The sequence below is a fragment of the Trichechus manatus genome, unplaced genomic scaffold, assembly GCF_000243295.1.
Source record: "Trichechus manatus latirostris isolate Lorelei unplaced genomic scaffold, TriManLat1.0 scaffold00049, whole genome shotgun sequence".
Lineage (NCBI taxonomy): Eukaryota > Metazoa > Chordata > Mammalia > Sirenia > Trichechidae > Trichechus > Trichechus manatus.
Window position 1 is genome coordinate 5,752,393 of NW_004443985.1, and position 23,524 is coordinate 5,775,916.

At 37.7% G+C, this 23,524-nt stretch overlaps 1 protein-coding gene across 2 annotated transcripts in view; it reads right to left on the reverse strand.

The window, feature by feature from the left end:
* Nucleotides 1–726: 726 nt before the first annotated feature.
* Nucleotides 727–23,524, reverse strand: part of PDCD6IP (programmed cell death 6 interacting protein) — a 70,340-nt gene continuing 47,542 nt past the window's right edge. Inside the window, exons 8-18 of one of the 2 annotated variants that reach the window (XM_004377335.1) lie at nt 22,772–22,994; nt 21,481–21,604; nt 19,170–19,347; nt 14,003–14,114; nt 12,704–12,873; nt 10,358–10,606; nt 9,430–9,564; nt 7,453–7,547; nt 3,694–3,817; nt 2,701–2,906; nt 727–1,767 (exon numbers count right to left, since the gene is read on the reverse strand). In XM_004377335.1, coding sequence (XP_004377392.1) covers nt 1,593–1,767; nt 2,701–2,906; nt 3,694–3,817; nt 7,453–7,547; nt 9,430–9,564; nt 10,358–10,606; nt 12,704–12,873; nt 14,003–14,114; nt 19,170–19,347; nt 21,481–21,604; nt 22,772–22,994 — 1,791 coding nt within the window. In that variant the 3' untranslated portion in view covers nt 727–1,592. The remainder of the gene's footprint in view (nt 1,768–2,700; nt 2,907–3,693; nt 3,818–7,452; nt 7,548–9,429; nt 9,565–10,357; nt 10,607–12,703; nt 12,874–14,002; nt 14,115–19,169; nt 19,348–21,480; nt 21,605–22,771; nt 22,995–23,524) is intronic. The other variant, XM_004377334.1, reaches the window with a different exon arrangement.

Consider the following 23,524-nt stretch of genomic DNA (forward strand, 5'->3'; position numbering starts at 1 on the left):
ACTATTAAAATTTAGCAATAGGTAAACAACTACTTTTGCCAAGATTGAACTATTGGACTTTAAATCAATTTCGATATTCCACATAATCAAAGGTCATTTATATTGAAGTAACATGCCTTCAAGTTCTCTACATACAACAAAATAAGATGTTTTAAAATAGACACGTATTTTTAAACCAATCCACTCCCTTTTACAATTGTACCTTCACTCCCACATTTAAAAGATAAATCCAAACTGTCAAAAAGAAAACAACAGTGGACCAAGTAACAGGAACATTTAAACTGAACAATAATGAAAGAAGAGGCCAGCATTAAAACTCAAAAAATAAACAGATTCATTGACAACCTGCTCATATGCCTAATGTGTTCACAAATGAAGCTCACACAGAACAGACCCCACTGTGATACTAGACAACTCACTCCTTTCTCGTTTTCTCATTCCATGCTGCAAGTCTGTCCTATTTTACTGAGGTTTATACAGTGGTGCCCTAACAGCAGCGATTACTGTTAAATGCACACCCTATTCCAGAATCGGCATATGTTCCCAGACAATTGTCTAGTGTGCTCCCTGAATTATAAAACAGTCCATTCTTTCAATAGCACAGAAATTAAAGGTCTCAGATCGATTCATACACATTACGCATTAAATGTTAGTTAAGACAGTTAGGTGGCAGAAAGGAAGAGTACAGCTAAATTTTTGTCAAACAATTCCATTACATCAGACAGCATTGTCAATGACACGTATTTATTTTAACCAGGTTATGAGAAAAAATGAGAATTATTACCAGAATTTGTTACTGATTTCTTAGAGATGCTAACAATAAAACTTAAATAGACACATTTGTATATTTATTTGAAGAATCTTTGGTAGCAATTGTGTGTTTCTTCCACATTACAGGACTTTTTAAAAGAAATGTCAACATGAATTCAGTAAGCAGCCTGTGAAGATAAATTATGGTTCTATTCTTTTGGTTCTCCTGGAGCCTGACTTGACCTTGCACTACGCATGCACGTGAGCACAGTATCTGTTTAACTTACATACACAGCGAATGGAGGCTAATGCTGGAAAGACAGTGGACAGGAATGAGAACGAGGACAAAACGTAACAACGACAACTGTTGTTAAGTACTTTATTTTTAATTACAGGATTTACAATGCCTTGATTACTCAAAATAGCATAAGGGAAATCAAACCAATCAACCAACCAAAAGAGACAGAAAACTTAAGTCTTCCTGAATATCAGTACTTTATCCATCATTATAAGCATCTGATGTCCCAACCACGTGCATATCACAGTTTCAAATGTTTCACTTGCGGGTTTAATTTCTTTTTCAGCTTTTTTTATGAACGGTAATGTAGTTTATTTCAAATCCTATTATACCTAATTTCATACTGCAACAGCAGCAAATCTCGCATGTGCAATCAAATGTGGAACTGGGGCACAGCTTTTAGCTTTTCACCGCAGACAGGAATTATACACTGCATTCAGAAGAGTACGTTAGATTAACCAGAGCGTAGAGTTTAGTATACTTATTGCAGGTTTGGTATTTCTTTCCCTTTGAACTGAACCAGCTGAACTTCTGGGCAGATATATTACTGCTGTGGGTAGTAAGACTGCTGTGGGGGCTGAGGGAAGGGGTATGAAGGCTGCTGGCCTCCCAGGTACGGAGCCTGTCCGGGGCTCTGGTGATACACGGGCGGGTATGGCATACTATACTGGCCGTAGGCGTAAGGATTGTAGCCCATGGGCATGGGCATCTGGCAATACCTGATGGGGAGAAGAGAACAAGAAAACTGTATTACACATCAAATGCCAGAAAAGACAGCAAACTTGTTCTAAAACCAGTATTTTTAAAGAAAGCCATTTTTCTCTATTTTGCAGTCTATTAGAGAACAGTGGAGAGAGAAAAAAGACCTGTTTCAACTGTTAAAGAAAAGCAATCCTATGCTGTTATTAATTGAAATAAAAGTATATCAAGCACTTATACTATCAAGAAAATATTGTTGAAGGAAATAAGACTAAATATTTATTAACTGCAAATATATATTTATCTATCTATATATTTGCAGGAAATAAAAACGGAAACCTTTTATCTTAAAGTGGTAAAACAAATCATCTACATCTATTCCCTGGCCCACAAGATTCAATATTCACTGCAGTGGACACACATTTACTGTTCATAAGATTCTAATATCTGGAAGACAGAATGTTTGAGTACATCTTAGAAGGCAGTGAAATGTCTGGTTTTTTAAGAATAAAAAATCACCACATAGAAAGCTGATTTTGAAAAAGTGTATTGCCACATTTAGCTGTATTTCTGGTAAACAGTTTATCAGAATGCCAGGATTTCGTCAGTCTTGCTATACGATGTTCAGAGAAGCCACCTACCTATTTATCACCTAATAAAGACGACTAAAGAAAGACATACTGAATTCCATACGTAAGAGATGTATTTAATATAAACGTACAAGCCAAAATAAAAAAACTAACCAATGAAATAAAAAAGCCTGGGAAATAGCTATTCAACTACTTAAACAGGTGACTACAACATTATTTTTATTTCTGGATAAGCAGACAGTGGAGCTCATTCACAGTCATGACACCTCCGTTTAAGGAGGGGATGATCCTGCTTTAAAAGGCTAACCAGAGCTGGTAACAACATTCACCCAATCGCTGCGTCACCGATGTTTCAAGCCTTACCCGGGATATCCTGGATAGGTTGGATAGGGAGGTCCCTGGGCCTGGGGAGCGGGAGCTGAACCCGGGGTCTGTGACGGAGCTGATGCAGCGGTCCCAGTAGCCACTGGAGCCGGAGCTGGTGCCGGAGCCGGAGCAGCGGCGGAAGGAGCTCGATTTGCTGGAAACACAGGAGGTGGAGGCCGGGCCGGGGGCTGGGGCTTACTAGGCTGTAAGGGAAAGGCAGCATTTACCACAAAATGTTTCATGTTTCTCTCAAATTGCTGTTCGTTAAAATAAATGACCACATATGAGAAACTCTAGAATCCAACCAAATATATTTCTAATTCCTGCTCTTAACCAGTGGCTTGCTCTAGAAATTTATCACAGCTGAGAAATAATTCTCCAATTTGCAAAATAATCCATAGCCACTGCTCTTTTCCTGACACCTAATATTTAATCATTTCCTGCTTCCACCAAAGGCTGGGCAGTCCCCCCACCACCACCGAACTTTTTATATGAAAAACTTCAAACACCTAAAAACTTAAAACAGTATAATAAACAACCACATATCTACCAATTCAATTACTTGTTCACATCTTGCCGTATCTGCTTTATCTGCCGTCACAGCCACATATTTATCCATCAACTTGCAGAACCATCTGCAAATGAGTCTCAGACGTCCGACACTCACCCTGAAGCCTTGGTGACACAGGTCCCAGGAACGAGCACATTCTCCGACACAATCACAACACCATTTCTTCCCCAGTAGCACCAAGTAACCGCTCCACACTCACGTTTCCCTATTTATCACCATGAAGACCAAGCCAGGTGTCTCAGAGATTTGTCCACCCGCTTCCCACGGGCACTGTTTAACTTGCTACACCACCGCGTCTGCTGTAAGCTTGGAGTTCTAAACGTTTCTGACCACCAGCTCTCTCCACTGTTTTATGCTCACAGAAAGTAAGCTGTCACTAACGCAAAACCCCCACTTTAAGAACTGATCTGCATACTAACCGGCATGGTTCTTGGCGCTGGCGTTGGAGGGGTTGGCGAAGGCCCCCCTGCTGGAGAGGACTGATACGTAGGTGTAGGGATTGAAGGAGCACTAGGTTCTCTGGCAATGCTTTGTTGCAAGTCCCTTATTAAAGACAGAAATGTTAAAAATGAACACAACAGAAATACCAAAGCATATATAATACCACGAAGAACCCTGGTGGTGCACTGGTTAAGCACTCAGCTGCTCACTAAAAAGGCCGATGGTTCGAACCGACCAGTGGCTCCAAGGGAGAAAAGACCTGGCGATCCATTCTCATAAAGATTACGGCCTGGAAACCGTACGGGGCAGTTCTACTCTGTCCTATGGGTCACTATGAGTCGGAATTGACTTGATGACAATAGGTGTGATTTTATATAATACCAGGTCTTTTTCTTATTTTTTTCCCTTCTTCAAACATGAAACAAAGAAAATGGGCCCCAAACAATAATACTTCAAAATATACTACATTTCTGTTCTGGATTAGAACTTATGCTTTCTTCCTTCCTTCTATAATAATTTCTTACTCTACTTCTGAAGACTAGGGAAAAAAGTAAACCTTTCCATAGATCATAGTCCCAGCCTGAGTAAGAAACATGTCAAACTGTAAACTGAAAGTTTGAAAGCCTTGATTATACTCAGTTGAAATGTTTTTTGACGAGAATTCATGAGCGATGCTCTCTCCTGAAGAATGTGTGCTGTGTACCCCTGCCCACTCTCTAGTTAAGAGGTAGGTCCCAAGATAAAAAAGCAACAGATAATGTTGTACCAAAGAGTATATATACTATGTGATTCAATTTATATAAAGTACAAAACCAGAAAAACTAGTCTATGCTCTCATCAGCCGGGACAGTGGTTGCCCTCGGGGCAGAGAGGGACATCTGGGTGCTGAGGGTGCTCTGTGCATTGATCTAAAGTGCTAGCTGCACAGGTGTGCTCAGTTTGTTAAGTCAGCAAGGTGTACACATACGTTTACTTTTCTTATGTACACTAGACTCAATAAACAATATTTTAAAAAATTAAGACCCTGAGTATTAACAATGATTTTAACAAAATAAACCCTCAGATTTTTAAAAGCTAATGTTATGACTATCTGGTCTAACTTCCCATTGTTCATTCACCTTAGAATCAGAGCTGTAAACACTTGACAAGCTTTGCACTGTTTTAGAACTGATTTTGTTTATAGTTTAAATACAGCAACACACATGCAAACCTAATTTTCAAGCTAGGTATGTGAAGTATAAAATATCTGAAAATATAAGAATATCCAAAATTTTCTCCCTGAGCCATGAACTTCTATTATGTTATAAAACTCTGGTGACAGTTATGTTAGCCTGTTCTACAATGTAGGTTTAAATGGAGAACCAGCATTCCAAGCAGAAGGTCGTTTATCATGGACAAGAAGATAATTTAAACCAGGGGTTGGCAGAATGTTTTCTTTAAACGGTCAGATAATAAATATTTCAGTCCTTAAGGGCCGTAGGTTCTCTGTCACAACTACTCAACTCTGCTGTTGTAGCAAGAAAGCAGCCATAGACGATACATAAATAAGCATGGCTGTGTTCCAATAAAACTTTATTTATAAAAATAAGTGGCAGGCAGAGATATACACAGACTTTTTACTGTTAAGAAAGTATCCATCTACTCCTCCCTCTTACTGAGTACCAGGGTCGCTGTTACTTTCCCAAATGTTTTCTCCTCATCAATGAAGAGAATCCTGTGATCTTTCTTCTCCTTAGATGCAGCAATACTGAACCAATCACAGTGGAATAAACCTGCCTTGGTCATGACTTTTTTTTTTATATATACTGGTGAATACCGTTGGCAAATATTTTATTTAGGACTTTTCGATCCATGTTCATGAGTGAAACTGGTCTGAAGACTGTGTTTTCTTTTGTTTTAATCTTTGCCAGGGTTTGTTATCAATAAGACCAACTCAGGTTTCTGTTTGTTTTTTAAATCTCTAGAACCATTTAAAAAGCATTCTAGTTATCTGCTTTTTAAATTGTGTGACAGAAATACTCTGTGAAAACAACTGGGCCAGCTCTTTCTTGGGGGTAGAGAGATGTAGTTATTTGATAAATTCTGTTTCTTCTATTGTTATTGTTGTTGTTAGGTGCCCCTGAGTCAGTTCCAACTCACAGCGACCCTATGGGACAGAGCAGAACTGCCCCATAGGGTTTCCAAGGAGCGGCTGGTGGATTTGAACTGTCGACCTTTTGGTTAGCAGCTCAGCTCTTAACCACTGCACCACCAGAACTACTTTCCTCTATGGAAACTGTTTAAACATGGGAGAGAAGTGAATAAAGGTCCAGTTAGCTGAAGGGCTCAAGAAGGGCTCATGGGTATTTAAAAAAACAAAAAACCCGTTGCCGTCAAGTGGATTTTGACTCACAGTGACCCTATAGGACAGAGTAGAACTGCCCCAAAGGGTCTCCAAGGAGCAGCTGGTGGCTTTGAACTGTCAACCTTTTTGGTCAGCAGCCGTAGCTCTCAACCACTACGCCACCAGGGTTTCCACGGGTATAATATTCCCTGAATTCTTCCTGCTCATTACTAATCCACATACGGCTTTTACACCTGAAGGGCAGCTTGACTGGATGTAAAATCCATGACCCATATTTGCTTTCCTTAAGTTTTTATAGCAATAACCCTTCTAGCACACCGTGCTGCCATCCTCATTTTTTTTTTCACAGTTTGATCTGCCATTATCTTTAAAGGCTAATAACTTTTATGTCTAAGTGTTGGCGGTGCTTGCTCATTTTTCCCTACCACATGATAGATCCTTTCAACAAACCTTCACTTGTTTTAGGAAAATTTTCTTGTTCACTGTTTCAGAGGTTTTTCTTTCTTGAGGGGATTTGGATTTTGCGTATCTTTGCCTGTCTTCTCTGTTATCCGTTAATGTCTTTACTTTGGTTTCATTTTCTCTGACTTCGTCATCTCTCTTCTCCAGGTTCCTGTGTTCCCTTCAGTGACTACTCCCTCTTTGTGTCCCCTCCTATCACTGCGAACACCTGTGAGATGCTGGTCTTCTCTTCTGAATTTTGACACCTCACGTTTTATCACCTCCAGGTGTCTTAGCATTTCCTCCCGAGTGCTTACATTTCTGATTGTGGTCCTCCTTAAGAGAAGTGATTGCTTCTTTGCATTTTTGTGTTGTTTTTTAAATTTATGGTGAATGGTTTGCTCAAAATTCCATCTGTTTTGTGGCAATATTATACTGGTGAATGTTCTTTATTAAGTTTTGTTCAATGTTGTTCTTTTCCTCACTTTTTAAAATGTAGCATCTTTTTATCAATGCTGTGCCAACTCCTTACTGGTTACTCAGTGAGTAATGAATCACACGTTCCTGATTCAGCTTTCCTCAGAAGGCTCCTGCAAAAAGCGGTTTTGCTGATGTTTTCTGAACTTGGTCTTCTTCATGCTCTGTACCTCTATCTTTATTTAGGGAAGCCACATTTGCCACTTCAAGGTAAATCGCTGGCGTTTTCTGAGATACGCCACCTGAGCTATTTTGTTACTAGTTCTGTGACCTCACTGTACTTCCTACATCCATAGCTTCTGCTCCTTCTAAGTCCTTCATTCCCGGGTCGTGTGGCTGTTTGCTTGTAAAATACCCAGGAGAAATGGCAGGACACTACTGTCTCATGCTGCCATGTTCACCACAAAAGTTCCCATGTATGATTTCCTAAAAGAATAATACCTCAAGTACAATCTGATACACAAAACAAACTTACTTTAAGAGTTCGTCTCTTTCTGTCTTCCGTGCAAACACTATATCACTGCATTTGTTCTGGAACCTGACCAGGATTTCAGTCAGCTCATTGTAAAACTACAAGCAAAGAACAAGACAAGTAATACACCAGAACAATTTTTAATCTAGGGAGGAACACCATCTAAAGGTAATTTGTCAATAGTGGTTAAAGCTGAAGAACTGAAATCCTCTTTATGGGACACAAAGTCATACCAATTATTAAGTCCAAAAACTTCATATTACATATGACCTAAGACTCCTAAAGAAAATAAAGAGAATAAAATAATTTTTAGAGAACACTTTAACTAAAAATTAAATGGTAACAAGTTAAAAGTTTCATGATTTTGAACATGTTCTCAATTCCTACAGAAAAGTCTATGATTGTAACTTAATGAAGACATTAAGTGTGTTTAAAGGGAAGGTTCACATTTGCACACTCACTTCAGAGATGCAGGAATCATTTCAGATACCCCTAAAAGAATTTCCAAAGGCTCTCTGGAGAGATTTCTCGGCTTCTCTATTTGAGCAAAGCATTTTAAACCAAACTAAAATGGTATTTTACTATCCTCTCTACTTGGAAGGGGTTTTGCAGTATACCTCCTATATTTACATCAAAATAACTTTCCTCAATAATCAATATGGAGTTAAACTACTAAAAGGAATGGTGCATCTAAAAAACATAAAAATCATTGCTCCCTCAAAACAAAGCTGTAAAAATAAACATAAGCATTTCCCTAAACCTTCATAAAGGACAAGTCAAGAAAATACATACAACATATTTAGAAAGTAAGCACTGTGAGACCCAGGCAGGTGACAAGTCTATCATCATCCAAACCACCAGCACAGAAGGTAAAGCCATGCCCTTCCTTCCCGCCACGAGCAGCTCTGACTACTCCCAATCCCTCGTAATTCACCCACACTGGTCAGCTTCCCAGCCCCCAAAGAACCAGCACTGGCTTTTGATATCTCTGTGCGAAATTCCTGCTACTAGAATGCCTATACCGCACCTCTTCTCTGCCTGGTGAAATAGGCCTTAGAAATTCACACGATTAAGATCCTGGTGAAGAACCAGATGGTATCCAGTGGAAAACCAGCACCGTGAGTTTAAAGAGCCTGCAATGGCCGCCATCTAGAAGCTCGACTAAGTCCAGGTATTGATCATCGATGTGTTATCTCCAATCTCCGATCAAAAGGAGGGAATGATTGAGGAAATAATATTAGAATCATTTATTCCCTCTCCTTGAGCATAGAGAATGTGACCCAGCTGGAGCTAGGTTCACAAGGGCTCACAAGGACACATCAACTGGGCTCAGAGGTGTAAAGACAATAACTAAGATAATCTTGGAAAATATCTTTTAGGGAAACTTTCACATAAAGATGATCAAACACAACACAAAAGACTTTCCACTCTTGTCTTTTTCTATTAGCATTTAGTGAACAGAATCTGTTGGACCAGTGAAGACCCTCCTGACTCTTGTTACTGAAACCTGTACCAATGATTGTTAAGAAAGACAATTCAAAATGTAGGATCACAGTTTCTAGCCAATCTGAAAAGGCTAACTTTCAATGGTTTTGCTCATTTGTAATGTTAATATATACTGATGACTCCGTAATGGTTCTTTCGACTTGGGCAGACATAGCTGTGGCAGCAATGCTTGTCCGTTTTCCCATTCTTGCTTATTCTGTAATATTCTTTGGAGTCGGGCAGACATGGTTCTAGCAGCATGGTTTCCCACTTCCGCCCTTTTGAATATATGCCGAATAAAACTTTTTACTTTAAGAAAAAATAAAATCCACATGAAATGTCACCACTTCCATTAAAATTTCCCTAATCCCCCCTCACAGAATGAGAAGGGATTAAAGCTAACAAACCAGAGGCTGGAAATACCAACTAACTTCCCCAAACTCATACTCTCACATCTACAATAGTTAGCTGTTGTTTCTTTTATGTACTTCATACCTTTGTGCCTTCCTTCAAATTAGCTACAAGTTCAACAAAGTTGTCATATGCAGTAGCTAAATTCTTCAAAACTTCTTCTCTTAAATTAGCTTCATTGTTAGATTGTTTCATTTTTGAAAATTCCTGGTGTGAGACCTTGTTAAAAGAAAGATTTGTATTTACATTTTAAAAATAAAATTAATATGGTGCATAACATTTTTAGATACCTTTTCCAACTATGAAAATCATATGTAATTATATGCAGGAATTACTAGGAATACCTAACACAATATTTCTTTTGGGGGAGTACATTGCTTGAAATCTTTCCTTAAAGTAAAAATATCGTAAATCCAGTGGGCATCAAACATAACCAATTAATCATTAACATTTGCAAAAAACACAATTAAGATGAAAACTTTTTCACTTTTTAGAATATTTTTATATTATATGTAGATATAATGTTCAGAAATGGAAACACACGATGTTTAATTCTACACATTAACTACTAAAAGGGCAAATTTTCAAGTCTTGTTACTACAAATCACTTCACAAATACTAACTTCTAATGACTCAGCGTATTTAGTTTTGCATTATTTTCAAAAAAGGATTAAAGCCTACATGTGTTAGCCACATAACTGCAGGTATCAATAATTCCAGTGTTGGTTTCCCCTCACACAGCAAAAAAAATACCAACAAAGCTTTTAAATGCATGAGCAACCCAAAATATCCAAAGCATCTAGCATTGCTAAGGAACAGGCAACATTTTAGCCCAGAAATGTGGCTTTCTTTCATAGGTTTTTAAAACTAACATGCCAAGTTAAATTCTGCAAAATACAGATGCATCATATTGTCCCCTTAACTATACAGATTCTCCCATTTCATTTTCCTAAACAGACATAGGTTTAGCCCAGGCTGATTCTTTCTGTAATCCTAGTGACTAAAATTTCACCTGAATATTTTTAAGAAGTCCCTCCTGTTTCTTTAGAGACTCTTGGACTTTAGCTGTAAGGCCTCCATAGACTCGATCCAGTTCAGTCACAGAAAGAGCTTCTTCATTGATCACACCATCTTGAGCCAGAGCAGTCAGAAACTTGCTTGTCATGTCAAAATTCACAGATTTCAGATCATTCTCCAGACCCTCTCTTTCCTTCTTCACTTCATCAAGATTTGTCAATAAGGATTTTAAGACATTTACAACCTAAACAATAAGAAACCTTCGTTTAATCAGTAAAAGTTTTTTAAAAAGCAAATGTTAAGAATGGAATAATGTACAAAGGTTCACCCAGGGCCAGAGAGGTGGTTTCTCAGACGGCCACCTATAAACTGCACATCCAGTTTACTTAGATACAGACACTGTACCTTCAGTGGATTCAGATTACAACAGTAACAACAGCAGCAATACTGATAATAGCAGCAACAGCTACTATTTACTGAGCATTTATTATGTGCCAAGCGCTATGCCAAACACTTTATAAATATAATTTAATGTATTCCTTATGACACCCCATGGGGTACATGCTATTACCTCTATTTCACAGATGGGGAAACTGAGTTTCAGAAAATGAAGTAACATGCCCAAGGTTATACAACAAATAAGCGTCAGAGGTGAAGTGTGAGACCGAAGTCTGCCTGTCTTCAAAACTAATCTCTCAGCCACTCTATATTATAGTGCCTTCTGCTGTGGCTCTGAGGTAGGGGAAGGTATGATTTTGCCAGGTAAAGATGCCGTATTTTGCCTCTGTAGTGAGATCGTGACATAGACATATACAGAGATGAAGATGGAAATAGAGATAACATGGAGAGACAATGTTATATGGAGAAAAAAATACAGAGAGACAGACAGAGATAGAAACTTACATACCGTATGTATACTTTACATGCTAGGAGAAGGAGAAGAGAGGGCTCTGTACATCTATTCCTATCAGTAAGAATGTCATCCCTCCTACTCAGTTCAGGCAATCTCAGCTTTACATCCACATGATCTATAAACACCTCTTTATATTAACAGGAGTCCGAGTGGCACAAACAGTTATGCACTTGGCTACTAACCAAAAGGCTGGCAGCTCGAATCCACCCAGAAACACCTCAGAAGAAAGGCCTGGCAATCTACGTCCGACAGATCACAGCCACTGAAAACCCTATGGAGCACAATTCTACTCGACACACATGGGATTGCCATGAGTCAGAATTGATTTGTACTGGCTTGGGGTTTTTTTGTTTTGTTTTGTTTTTTATGTTACTAGTGTCCAAACCCGTTGCCGTCAAGCCCAACATCTGTGGCTACGTTTACATAGTCCTCTTGGATCCAACATGTGTTCACCCTTTCTGCTTGTCTACTCTGCTTTCACCGCGTGCCAGTTCTTTCAGGAGCCTCCTAAGGGAGGAGCTCTAAACACTGCCAAGGGGGAAGCAGTTCACCATTTAAACCTCCACAGCATGTCATCTACACTCTCCCTGGGGCACTTCTCATTGCTACCCCGTATTACAGTTACCTTGTACAAGTCTCATCGTCCACAGTGGACCATAAACTGAAGGTAAAGACTGTGTATGATGCATTTGTTCATTTTTCAAAGCATCTTACACAGAGCAGATATCCAGTAAGTCTTGGCTAAATAAATAGATGAAAGGCTTCTATGGAAAAACGCAAGTGAAGAACTACACTGATAACTCGTGGGACCTACTTTCCCCGGAAATTCACCTTTTTCAGGAGGTTTTAAGCAGCATTTCTGTCCCTCGTGCTTATTTTCCTGTGCATTTCAGGGTCTCTAACTTAGCCCACTACGCTGCCCTACCTCACAGTGACTAAATCATAAGAACATCTGCCCTTCCTCCTTTAGGACTTTCTAAATCAGATGTCTCACTATTGAGTTTCTCCTTCTGTCGCAATTAGAAATACCAGGATGCTGTTGTCCATTTATTAATATGCACACCTTGCCAACCTTCCCGTCAAAGGTACTCCTAATAGGGTATGCTGCAAAGGCAGTATATAGTATGATGTGAAAAATGACCAATTTGTAGTCAGATGGGTGTCTCGTCAAAACCTAGTCCTGATGCTTCAGGATAGGCCTCTGCCTTTTTAAAAATCTGAATTGAATATTATTCCAGGATAGTAATTTTAGTATAATTATCCATTGAACAGTATATATAATAATGCTTTAAATATACCAACCCCAATTTACTTCAGCATTTTTAAAAACAGACCCATAAGAGAGAAACTGACAATTCAGTGTATGTAATGGCCTGCACGGAGCTTTCACAGGCAGACAGCCACCCACATCACCGTGTACCTTCTCACCTCGCTGCCCTGCATGGTCTTTGCTGGGTTAGCAGAAGGAATGGCGGCATTCAGCTCGGGCTCTGGCTTACACAGAAGTGCAATGGTGTCACGGTGAGACTGATAACGTTCTTTCACTTGTCCATCTGCTTGTACAGCTTTATCCAAAACAGTTCTAAAGTTGGCACCCTCTGGGGAAGAAAATGGTAATTTCCCAATCACAGCACTGAATCTAAGAATGTTTATGGGCTGGTTGTACTTTTAGTTCTGGCCCTCAACTTGGTTTATTATCCCCTCCTACAGGTGCCAATTCACCAGATAAATTAAAACAGGCCCTGCCAGTCTCTGCATTTTTGTGTCTGGAAAAGTGACAAAACCATTTATGAAAGCAAAGGCACAGTTATACCTTAAATTACATTTGGTGGTTACTGTCTACCAAATAAAAGCTATCAGTCTAAGCTTTTCCCATAAATCATGAATGTAGAAAAGAAATCACCCACTCCAAAAACAGTAACCATTTATTTTAGAAGTATTATTCTCTCAGAAGATCACTGCTTCTACTTGACTTAAAAGAACAGTAGATACATTTTTAGAAAAATCTCAATAGCATTAATTCCTTTTAGAGAGATAAATAACAAGTCTCCAGCCATAATCAAGACACCAGTTATCATAACAAGCACAAAATCTAATAAAGTCTTTAAAAGAATAAATTTGGCTTCAAAGTACTGTACTTTTATAGAAATAATGCACACCTTCTACGTTTGTTTGCCAACCACATCCGCCACAGAAGTACTTCTGTAAGCACGTTATGCTAATTTTTTTTACAGCGACATGTAAAAAAATTGGCATAGCGGTGCTTACAAAAATACCTCGAGAAAGGAGGCAGGTTGGCAAACAAAAGTAGAACGTGTGCATTATTGGTGTAATACACTATTAAAACTCATCTTGCATTATTCAGAATTCACTATGAAGTAAAAAGGAATTACCAAAACCATACATATAATATGATCTCATTTGTGCTTTTAAAAATGCACAGGGCTTGGAATAGAAAATGAATTATATGATTATTTTATTTTTCACTGTATACCTTTTATAAGAATCTGAACTTTTTACAACAAGCGTTAACTACTGTTGTTATGTTTTTTGAATCTTAAAGAACACTGAACTGAGGAAAAAAAGTTAGGTTTTCATAATAGCAGTTTCAGCAAAATAGTAATACTTGCAGCAAAAACATGTTTAATTTAATCAAGCAAAAAAAACAAAAATAGGGATCCAAGCTGGAATTTATTCAAGTGAAAGTAATTTCATGAACATTTTTACCTGCTCTTAAAGGCTTATAGAGTTCACTGGATGGTGTCCTTTGCCAGCGTTCCTTGAATTTGGATCTTAAATCACTGTCACTTGCTTCTTCTTCATCCAACAATCTTAATGACTTTAAAAAAGGGCAAAACAACAGTGAGGTATTTTTTCTGATGTAAAATATTTATCACATTTTTTAAAAGATCACATTCAATGCAGGTAAGAATTAGTAAGATGGAGCTAAGCCTATGCTGCTAGTTAGAATATAAAAAAATGCAACCTTTTTAGTTGCAGAAATCTAAGTTATCACGTATTTAACAAAAAGTCTTATAAAATTCCAGGCTACGTTAGCCATTACTCTACTCAGTAAAATAATAATAATAAATAAGAGATTATTTATATCCAGATGTGCAAAGAATACTAGAATCAAAGATTTTATAAGATTAAAATAAATGGGTCTTTCTCACTCAGAAGCCATTGGCAAAAAGAAAAAAAACACCAGCTTATTTTAACTACACGAAAATAAAAGTTTTCAATTTCCATCTCAGCACAACACACTTGAAATTATAGTTAACAAATAAAAAATGATTTGTAACCGCACAGAAGACAGGATATTAAGGGGCCAGAAACACAGGAAAATGCTAATCACCAGTGGACAGAAGTGCGAGAGCAAACTTATCTGCCAATAGCTTAGAGACGGAGCCTGGCAGCGCGGTGGTCAAGAGCTATGGCTGCTAACCAAAAGGTCAGCAGTTCCAACCCACTAGCCGCTCCTTGGAAACCCTATGGGGCAGTTCTACTCTCTCTTATAGGGTCGCTATGGTCGGAACTGACTCGATGGCACCTAACAGCACCTAACAATAACAACAATAGCTTAGAGCAGAGGCTGGCAAACTTGGCTGTGAAGAATCAGGTACTAAATACTTTTAAGCTTTGCAGGTCATATATGGTCTCTGCCATACATGGTTCTTCTTCTTTCAAAGTGGCGAAAATCATTCTTAACTAGTGAACTATATAAAAATAGGTCATGAGCTAGAATTGGACTACCAGCTATAGGTCACTGACCACTGAGCTTAGCATGTTAATTTAAGAGATAAGACAAAAAGTTGGGGTCAAAAGGGTGGGAGGTCTGATCAAAGACAACCCCCTTAATTAGGACACTCCCAAACAGGTGACACTCAGTAGACAAAGTCTGCTACTAGCAGACCTGCCCTACAAGAAATACTAACGGCTGAAATGAAAGGTCACTACACAGTTAATACAAATCTACACAAATAAAGAAAGAACACCCATAAAGGTAATTATAGTGGTAAATGTAAACAACAGCATTAATGTATTTTTGGTTTCTAACGCCTGTTTTTTCCCTACGTGACTTAAAAGATTATATAAAACAATAATTATAAATCTATGTTGATGGGCACGCAGTGTTTAAAGATGTAATTTGGACAATAACAACGTAAAAGAAGGGAACAGAACTTTGTAGGAGCAAAATTTTTGTATACTATTCAAACTAAGTTGGTACTGATTCAAACTAGATTTCCTGTATTAAGATGTTATTTGTAATCTACAGGGCAACCACTAAAAATATATAGTAAAAGAAAAAAGAAGGGAATCAAAATAGTAAACTAAAAAACATTCATCTAACATAAAAGAAGGCAGTAATGGAAGAATTAGGGACAAAAAAGATAATAAAAAACAAATGGCAAAATGGCGGAAGTCCTTCCTTATAAGTAATTACATTAAATGTAAACAGATTAAACTCTCCAATTAAAAGGCAGACATTGGCAGACTGGATAAAAACCATGGCCCAACTATACGCTGTTTACAAGTCTCATTTCTGATCCAAGACACAAATATTTTGAAAATGGAAGGACGAAAAAACATATCCCATAAAAAGTCACCCAAAGAGAGCTGGAGTGGCTATATTAATATCAGACAAAGTAGATATTAAGACCAAAATTGTTAAAAGAGATACAGAAAAATGTTATATAATGATAAAAGAGGCAATCCATCAAGAAAATATAACAATTATAAACATTTATGCACCTAGCAACAGAGCACCAAAATATATTAAAAAGCTAACAGAAATGAAAGGAGAAATAGTACAACAATAACAGTCAGAGACTTCAACACCCTACTTTCAATAATAAATAGAACTAGGCAGAAGATTAACAAGGAAACAGAACAACAATATAAACCAACTGGATCTACCTAACCGAAAAAAAAAAAAAAAAAAAAACCAAAAAAAAAAACCCACTGCCATCAAGTCAATTCCGACTCATACCTACCCTATAGGGTAGAGTAGAACTGCCCCCATAGGGTTTCCAAGGAGTGACCAGTGGATTTGAACTGCCGATTTCATGGTTAGCAGCTGAGCTCTTAACCACTGTGCCACCAGGGCTCCAAACAGACATATATATAACACTCTACCCAACAACAGCAGAACACACCATCTTCTCAAGTGTACCTGTAGCATTTTTCAGGATAGACGATATGTTACGCCATAAAGTAAGTCTCAATAAATTTTAAAAGAGTAAAATCAAACAAGTATCTTCTCTGACTACAATGGAACGAAATCAGAGATCAGTAACAGGAGGAAATCTGGAAAATTCACAAATATGTGAAAATTAAACAATACACTCTTATACAGCCAACAGGTCAAAGAAATCACAAGGAAAATTAGAATATCAAAACATAACATACCAAAATTAATGGGATGCAGCTAAAACAGTGCTCAAGGGGAAATTTATAGCTGTAAACATCTACACTAAAAAAGAAAGATCATAAATCAATAACCTAACCTTCCACCATAAGGAACTAGAAAAAGAAGTACAAACGAAATGCAAAAAAAGCAGATAAAAGGAAACGTAGTTTAGATAAACAAAATAGTGAATAGAAAAATAAAAGCATGAACAAAACTAAAAGTTGTTTCTTTGAAAAGATCAACAAATTGACAGACCTTTACCTTTACCTTGACTGACCAAGAAAAAAGAGAAGATTCAAGTTACTAACATCAGAAATGAAAATGAAGACATCACTACTGACCTACAGAAATAAAAAGAATTGTAAAAGAATACTATGAACAATCATATGCCAACAAATTAGATAACCTAGATGAAATGGACAAGTTACTAGAAACATACTAACTACCAAAGCAGACTCCAGAAGAAGTAGAAAATCTGAACAAACCTTTAACAAGTGAAGAGTGAATCAATAATCAAAAAACCTGCAACAAAGAAAAGCCCAGCACCAGATGTCTTCACTGGTAAATTCTACCAACACATAAAGAAAAATTAACATTAATCCTTTTCAAACTCTTCCCAAAAAGAGAAGAGGAGGGAACATTTCCTAACTCATTCTATGAGGCTAGTAGCAGTACCCTGATAGCAAAGCCATGGAAGACACGAAGCAAAAGAAACTACAGACCAATATCCCTATAGATACAAAATCCTCAACAAAATACTTAGCAAACCAAATCCAGTATGATATTGAAAGAATTATACACCATGACCAAGTGGGATTTATCCTAGAAGGCAAGGGTGGTTCAGCGTATGAAAATCAATTCATGTAATAAACCATATTCGTAGAATGAAGGGAAAAAAACCACAATTAATAAAACAAAAAAACCCGTTGTCATCAAGTTGATTCTGACTCATAACAACCCTACAAGGACAGAGTAGAACGGTCCCAAAGGTTTTCCAAGCAGCTGGTGAATTCGAACTGCTGACCTTTTGGTTAGCAGCCGAGCTGTTAATCACTATGCCACCAGAGCTCCATTATGTCAATAGCTGCAGAAAAAGCATCTGACAAAATATGACAAAATCCAACATCCTTTCATGACACAAACACTCAAACTAGGAATACAAGGGAATGTCCTCTCTACTGAAAGAAGTATGCAGCAGGCCTATAAAACATTTGATGTCCTAACTTTCTGTACCTGATTTTATGTTCACCAAGAAACCCAATATGCCTATGAGGGAAAGAAGTCATTAATTACAAAGACTTTGAACAGTTTATGTGACAGTAATTGCTCATAGTACCCAAATTCTATATGGCGATTACATGATTTTCATTACTGTACATTTATTTACCCTTTAAAGTGTTAAAAAGCAGATGTCACTTTGAGGACTAAGGTGTGCCTGATCCAAGCCATGGTATTTTCAATCACCTCATAGGCATGCGAAAGCTGGACAATGAATAAGGAAGACCAAAGCAGAACTGATGTCTTTGAATTATGGCATTGGCAAACATTACTGAATATACCATGGACTGCCAGAAGAACAAACAAGTCTGTCTTGGAAGAAGTACAGCCAGAATGCTCCTTAGAAGTGAGGATGGCGAGACTTTGTCCCATGAACTTTAGACATGTTATCAGGAGGGACCAGTCCCTGGAGAAGGACATAATGCTTGGTAAAGTAGAGCATCAGCAAAAAAGAGGAAGATCCTTGATGAGATGGAATGACACAGTGGCTGCAACAATGGTCTCAAACATAAGCAACAACTGTGAGGATGGCACAGGACCAGGCACTGTTCCGCTGTACACGGGATCGTTAGGAGTCAGAACAGACTTGACGGCACCTAACAACAAGACGTAAATGAATCCATTCTCACTCAATCAGAACTCCTTTCCTGAGGCTGAAAAGGCAGGCTCTGGGCCACAGTAAATTCATCAAGGTGATGGCTATCACTCTGAAAGCCAACAGGAGGAACCCTCCACTCCTGATTCGCTGGACACCAAGGAATCGCAGTGCTTTTTGCTTCTTATTTTTGTTTTTGTTGAGAATATATACAACACAACATATACCAATTCAACAATTTCTACATGTACAGTGACACTGATTAATTCAATTGTGCAACCATTCTCACCTCCTTTTCCAAACTGTTCCTCCCCCATTAACATAAACTCACTTCCCACTAAGTTTCCTATCTAATCTTTCAAGTTGCTGTTGTTGATTTGATCCCATACAGACAGTTCTTAAAAGAGAACAATGTTCAAGGCAGACATTCTTTACTAATAAATCTATTGTTTGGTTTAAAGAAGACTTCAGGGGATATTTTTGGTTAAGGTTTAAGGTTTAAAGATTATCTCATGGCAACAGTTTCAGAGGTTCATCCAGCTTCAAGGGTTCCAGAAAGTCTGGAGGGATCCCAACGTTTTTACTTGAAAAACAAATCACTTTTAACGTACCTCATCTAGAATTTCTCTATTTCTTTGTAGTAGTTCTGGGAGCTCTCTGATCAACTGATCAACAGTTTGAATGCCTCCCTGTTCAACCACAGATGTGGACTTAGTCAGTATTGACTGAGGTACAGTATCTCCAGACACATCTTCAATTGCTGCTGGAAGATTAAGAGAAGCTAACACCCTGAAACAAAAATGAGACATATTATGTCATCGAGAGATCTTAAAAAAACAAACCAAAACCGTTGCTGTTGAGTCGATTTTGTACCGACCCAGGGGTCTAGACTATCTTTAAACCATTGATCTCCTATGTCCAAATCAATAGCAATGGAGCTATCAACAAAAATAATAAAAGGAAATAAGCCTTCGCAATGGGAAAATAAAACAAAGAGAAAGGAAAAAACAAAATAAGTGACTGAAAAAATTAAAAATCTTTAACTAAATTACATTACTTCACATTTCAGAATTAAAAGCCAAAAAGTTTAAAAAAAAAAAAAACAAACCTATAGCAGCAAAATACACTAGATATCCTTTGCTCAAAGCTCATACTGAACATCTTTCAGTCTATATGCCGACACAGGAAAGAAATAATTATCAACTATAATCAAAATTTTAAGTCAATCATTTTATCTTTAAAAAAGCAGTCTTTTTATCACACCTACTCTTGATTGTTACATTGTCAATAACAAGTCAAATAACACAGAAAAGTTGTAATTAAATATCGTCTAGGCAAAATGTCAACAGAACACAGCTGATCTACGCATTGAATCAGAAAAGTCTTCTGTTCTCAGCACAATAACAAATCTTCAGTTACCTCATTTACATGATGGGAAAAAACTTATCCCTATGAAATAAGGCAAAAGAGGCAAATGAAATGATACAGTGGAATGAACTCCTCAGAAAATAAGCCCTCTATAAACTCAGACTGCCTTTTAAACGTGTTAAACTTAGGTTGGTTTCTTGTTAGATTTAAAAAAAAAAAAATGTTAAAATCCACACGTTTATCAAAATGAACTACTTTTGCTCTTCAACAGACACCATTAAGAAAGCCTAACTGGGAGAAAAATATCCTCAAACATATATGCAGCAAAGGACTTGCCTCCAAAATATGCAAAGAAATCTTTAAAACTCAAAAAGAAGAAAAACTCAATTTAAACAAAAATGAGCAAAACGTTTCAACAGGCACTTCAAGAAAGACATATGAATGGCTAATAAGCACACGAAAAGTGGCTCAACATCTTCAGTTGATGGGAAATGCAAATTAAACCACAATGAGATACTGCTCTGCAATCACTAGAATGATTAAAATTAAAAAGAATGGCAATACCAAGTGCTGGTGAAGGTGCTGGGCAACTGTACTTCTCAGATCATATAAAATGGAAAGATCACTTCGAAAAACTGTCTGGTAACTTATTCCTATAAACGTATACTAACTCTACAACCCAGCGATCCCATTGAGAGAAATAAAAACACAGGCCCACACAAAGATTTGAAAAGGAATGTTCATAGCAACTCAAACGTCTCTCAACAGGTTAAAGAATAAACAAACTGTTGTGTAACCATAAAATGGGGTGCTGCTCAGCATTAGAAAGGATCAAACTGACGTACCCACAATATAGATGAAGCTCAAAAACATGCTAAGTGAAAGAAGCCAAACACAAAAAAGTATATGCTGTAATGACTTTCTTTATATGAGGTTGTGTAAAAAGTAAAACTAACCTATGACAAGGGCACATCAGGGTGGCCCAGGGCCAGGAGAGGGGAGACTGAACAGAAGGAGGCATGAGAGGGTTTTTAGGGAAGCGGACATGTCCTCTATCGTGGTGGTTACAAGGCTGTATACATTTAACAAACATAGGTACGTACACCTAAAATGAGTACATTTCATTGTGTGCAAATTATACCTGAAAATTTTCTAAACCAATAAATTACTTCCTTAGTCTTCAATCCACCAGAAATAAAAACTAGTTCAGTATACTGAATGCATCATGCATCTTTAACTTAGAGTTCATTACTTCTCATTTTCCTCAAATAAACAGCTCCTAAAATAAAAACGAATGATCAAAACATTTCCCCTTGTTTCAATCATTAAACTTCTTCCAATAATATTTGCTAGGGCTTAGTCAATACAGTGTCCCCCTGAAATGTATGCGTGTGTGTGTGTGTGTGTATCTCTCTGTTTGCTATCTTACCTAACCTTGGTATTTAGCTCCAAGCTTAGAAAACTAAAATGTTCATAAAAATTACTCAAAAGAACTACCAAACAGCAAACTTTAGGGCTCCAGAAATAAATTTATGAACATTAAGCTCTACCTACCCATTTGCCAAAGTGGTGGCCTCTCTCATTTGAGCGATTGACCTGTTGACCAAATCAGCCTTCCTCTGGTTATACACAGCCAAAGACTGCTGTACAGACACAGGAACCATCTTCTCAAACAGATCTGCAACAGGGATGGAGATTTCAACACAACGTTCAGACAGAAACGCGAGCTGCAAAGTGCCTGTGCAGATTGGCTTTCTCAGATTCATAAGTAGGGCCTACGGACTATTTAAAGATCAAAACTAAATCATTATTGGTTGAACCGGCAAATACTTTTTTATATATATTTCACAATAAAATTTTTTTAAAACAGCTACAAAAAAAAAAAAAACCTAATCATTATTAATAGCACAATGTTGAAGAGAATTTTTCTATCACTATATTCACAGACAATGGCAATAATGAAAGTTTTTTCTTTGAACTTAATTGTCTTAGCTCTTAAAGCTGCGTGCTTGTAACTGAGCTTGAGGGATTTTTGGTAAGGTAAAGAGGAGTTATACGTAAGAAAACACATCAAATGTTGATTAAATGGATTAATGAGTGGGCCACAGTGCCAGGGTTTCACTTCCGGCTCTACCACTTTCTAGCTGTGTGATCTTGGGCAAATTACCTAGCCACTCTGTGCATCAGCATTCTCACAAGGCAAATAGGGATAATCACAGCACCTACGTACGCCTCATGGGGTTGTTATGAGAAATAAATGAGCTAATATTTGTACAGCGCTTGTAAGTGTCCATGGCACATAGTAAACACTTTGTGTTTCCTAAATAAAAATAAGTAAACAACCACCCTTTCTCAATAACTTAAGAGTACTATCCTTGGGGTCTCAGCTAGAGGCTACCACGTATTTCCTATATCCACAATATCCAGGGATAACATAACATTTACTGATCTTACACAAATACGACTCCAGAAGTTTACATGTTTAAAATCACATCGATATGTGTTTACTTCTAACTGGGAATACCGTAAGTAATAAAATAAACATTATGTTAACAAAATGACAAATGTTTAAGTTTTTATCATTAGTCAAATATACAAAGTTTTGTTTTTTACTCTGCTGTATGCCTTACATATGCTTTATTACCATTTATTTTCCATCTTAAAATTTCACTAAAGCTCCCATAGCGCTTTAATTTTTATTCTCACATCTATGTTTTTGAACAGCCTGAATGCAATTTATAAATTCAAAGCATACAACAGCAATTGTGTGATTTTAGCTACAAAATACTGATTGATGCTGGAGAAAAGATGAGAAGATTAAAGTCGATCTGAACACTTGACTTACCAGTGAATTTCTGGCTGATGGGTATATTGATGGGCGTAGATTTCACAAGTGTGGCTTTGCCAATAGGGTCTAGGTCTTTAAGGTCTGGAACTCGATCATGATAGATGAAGTCATTATCCTTCTTTGCTGCAGTAAGGGCACGGCTGACTTTGTCAGAAAAATCCTTCACGTTGACATATTCGTCATAGCGAGATGCCACTGTTTTAATCAATTCTGCTGCATGCTAAAAAGAAAAATGTCGGGGGAAAAAAAAAGGAATTTTTTCTTTTTCTTTCTCAACCAAGCACCCAAGCACTGGTTTAAAAAAAATCTTTAAGTTGAGGGTTTGCATTTCCAGCACTGTGGCTCACAGGGTAACCTGGAAACTCTCCCATCACACACCTAAAAAATGAAGGATACTACACAGCAGAAAAGGAGCCCTGGTGGCACGGCGGTTAAGCACTAGGCTGCGTCCCAAAAGGCTGGTGACTCAAACCCACCAGCAGCACCACAGGACAAAGATGTGACAATCTGCTTCTGTAAAGATTTACAGCCTTGGGAACCCTATGGGGCAGTTCTACTCTGTCCTACAGGGTCACTATGAATCAGAATCAACTCGATGGCAACAGGTTTATATAGCAGACATCCCTTTAAACACATGGGTGAAATGCCAAGAAAGTGAAAGAAATCCACAGGCCAATAAAACAAAGAAGAAAGTGAAAAGCAGAGTGATAAGTATAAGCTGACAACAGGAAGACTGGCTGTTGGGTTACT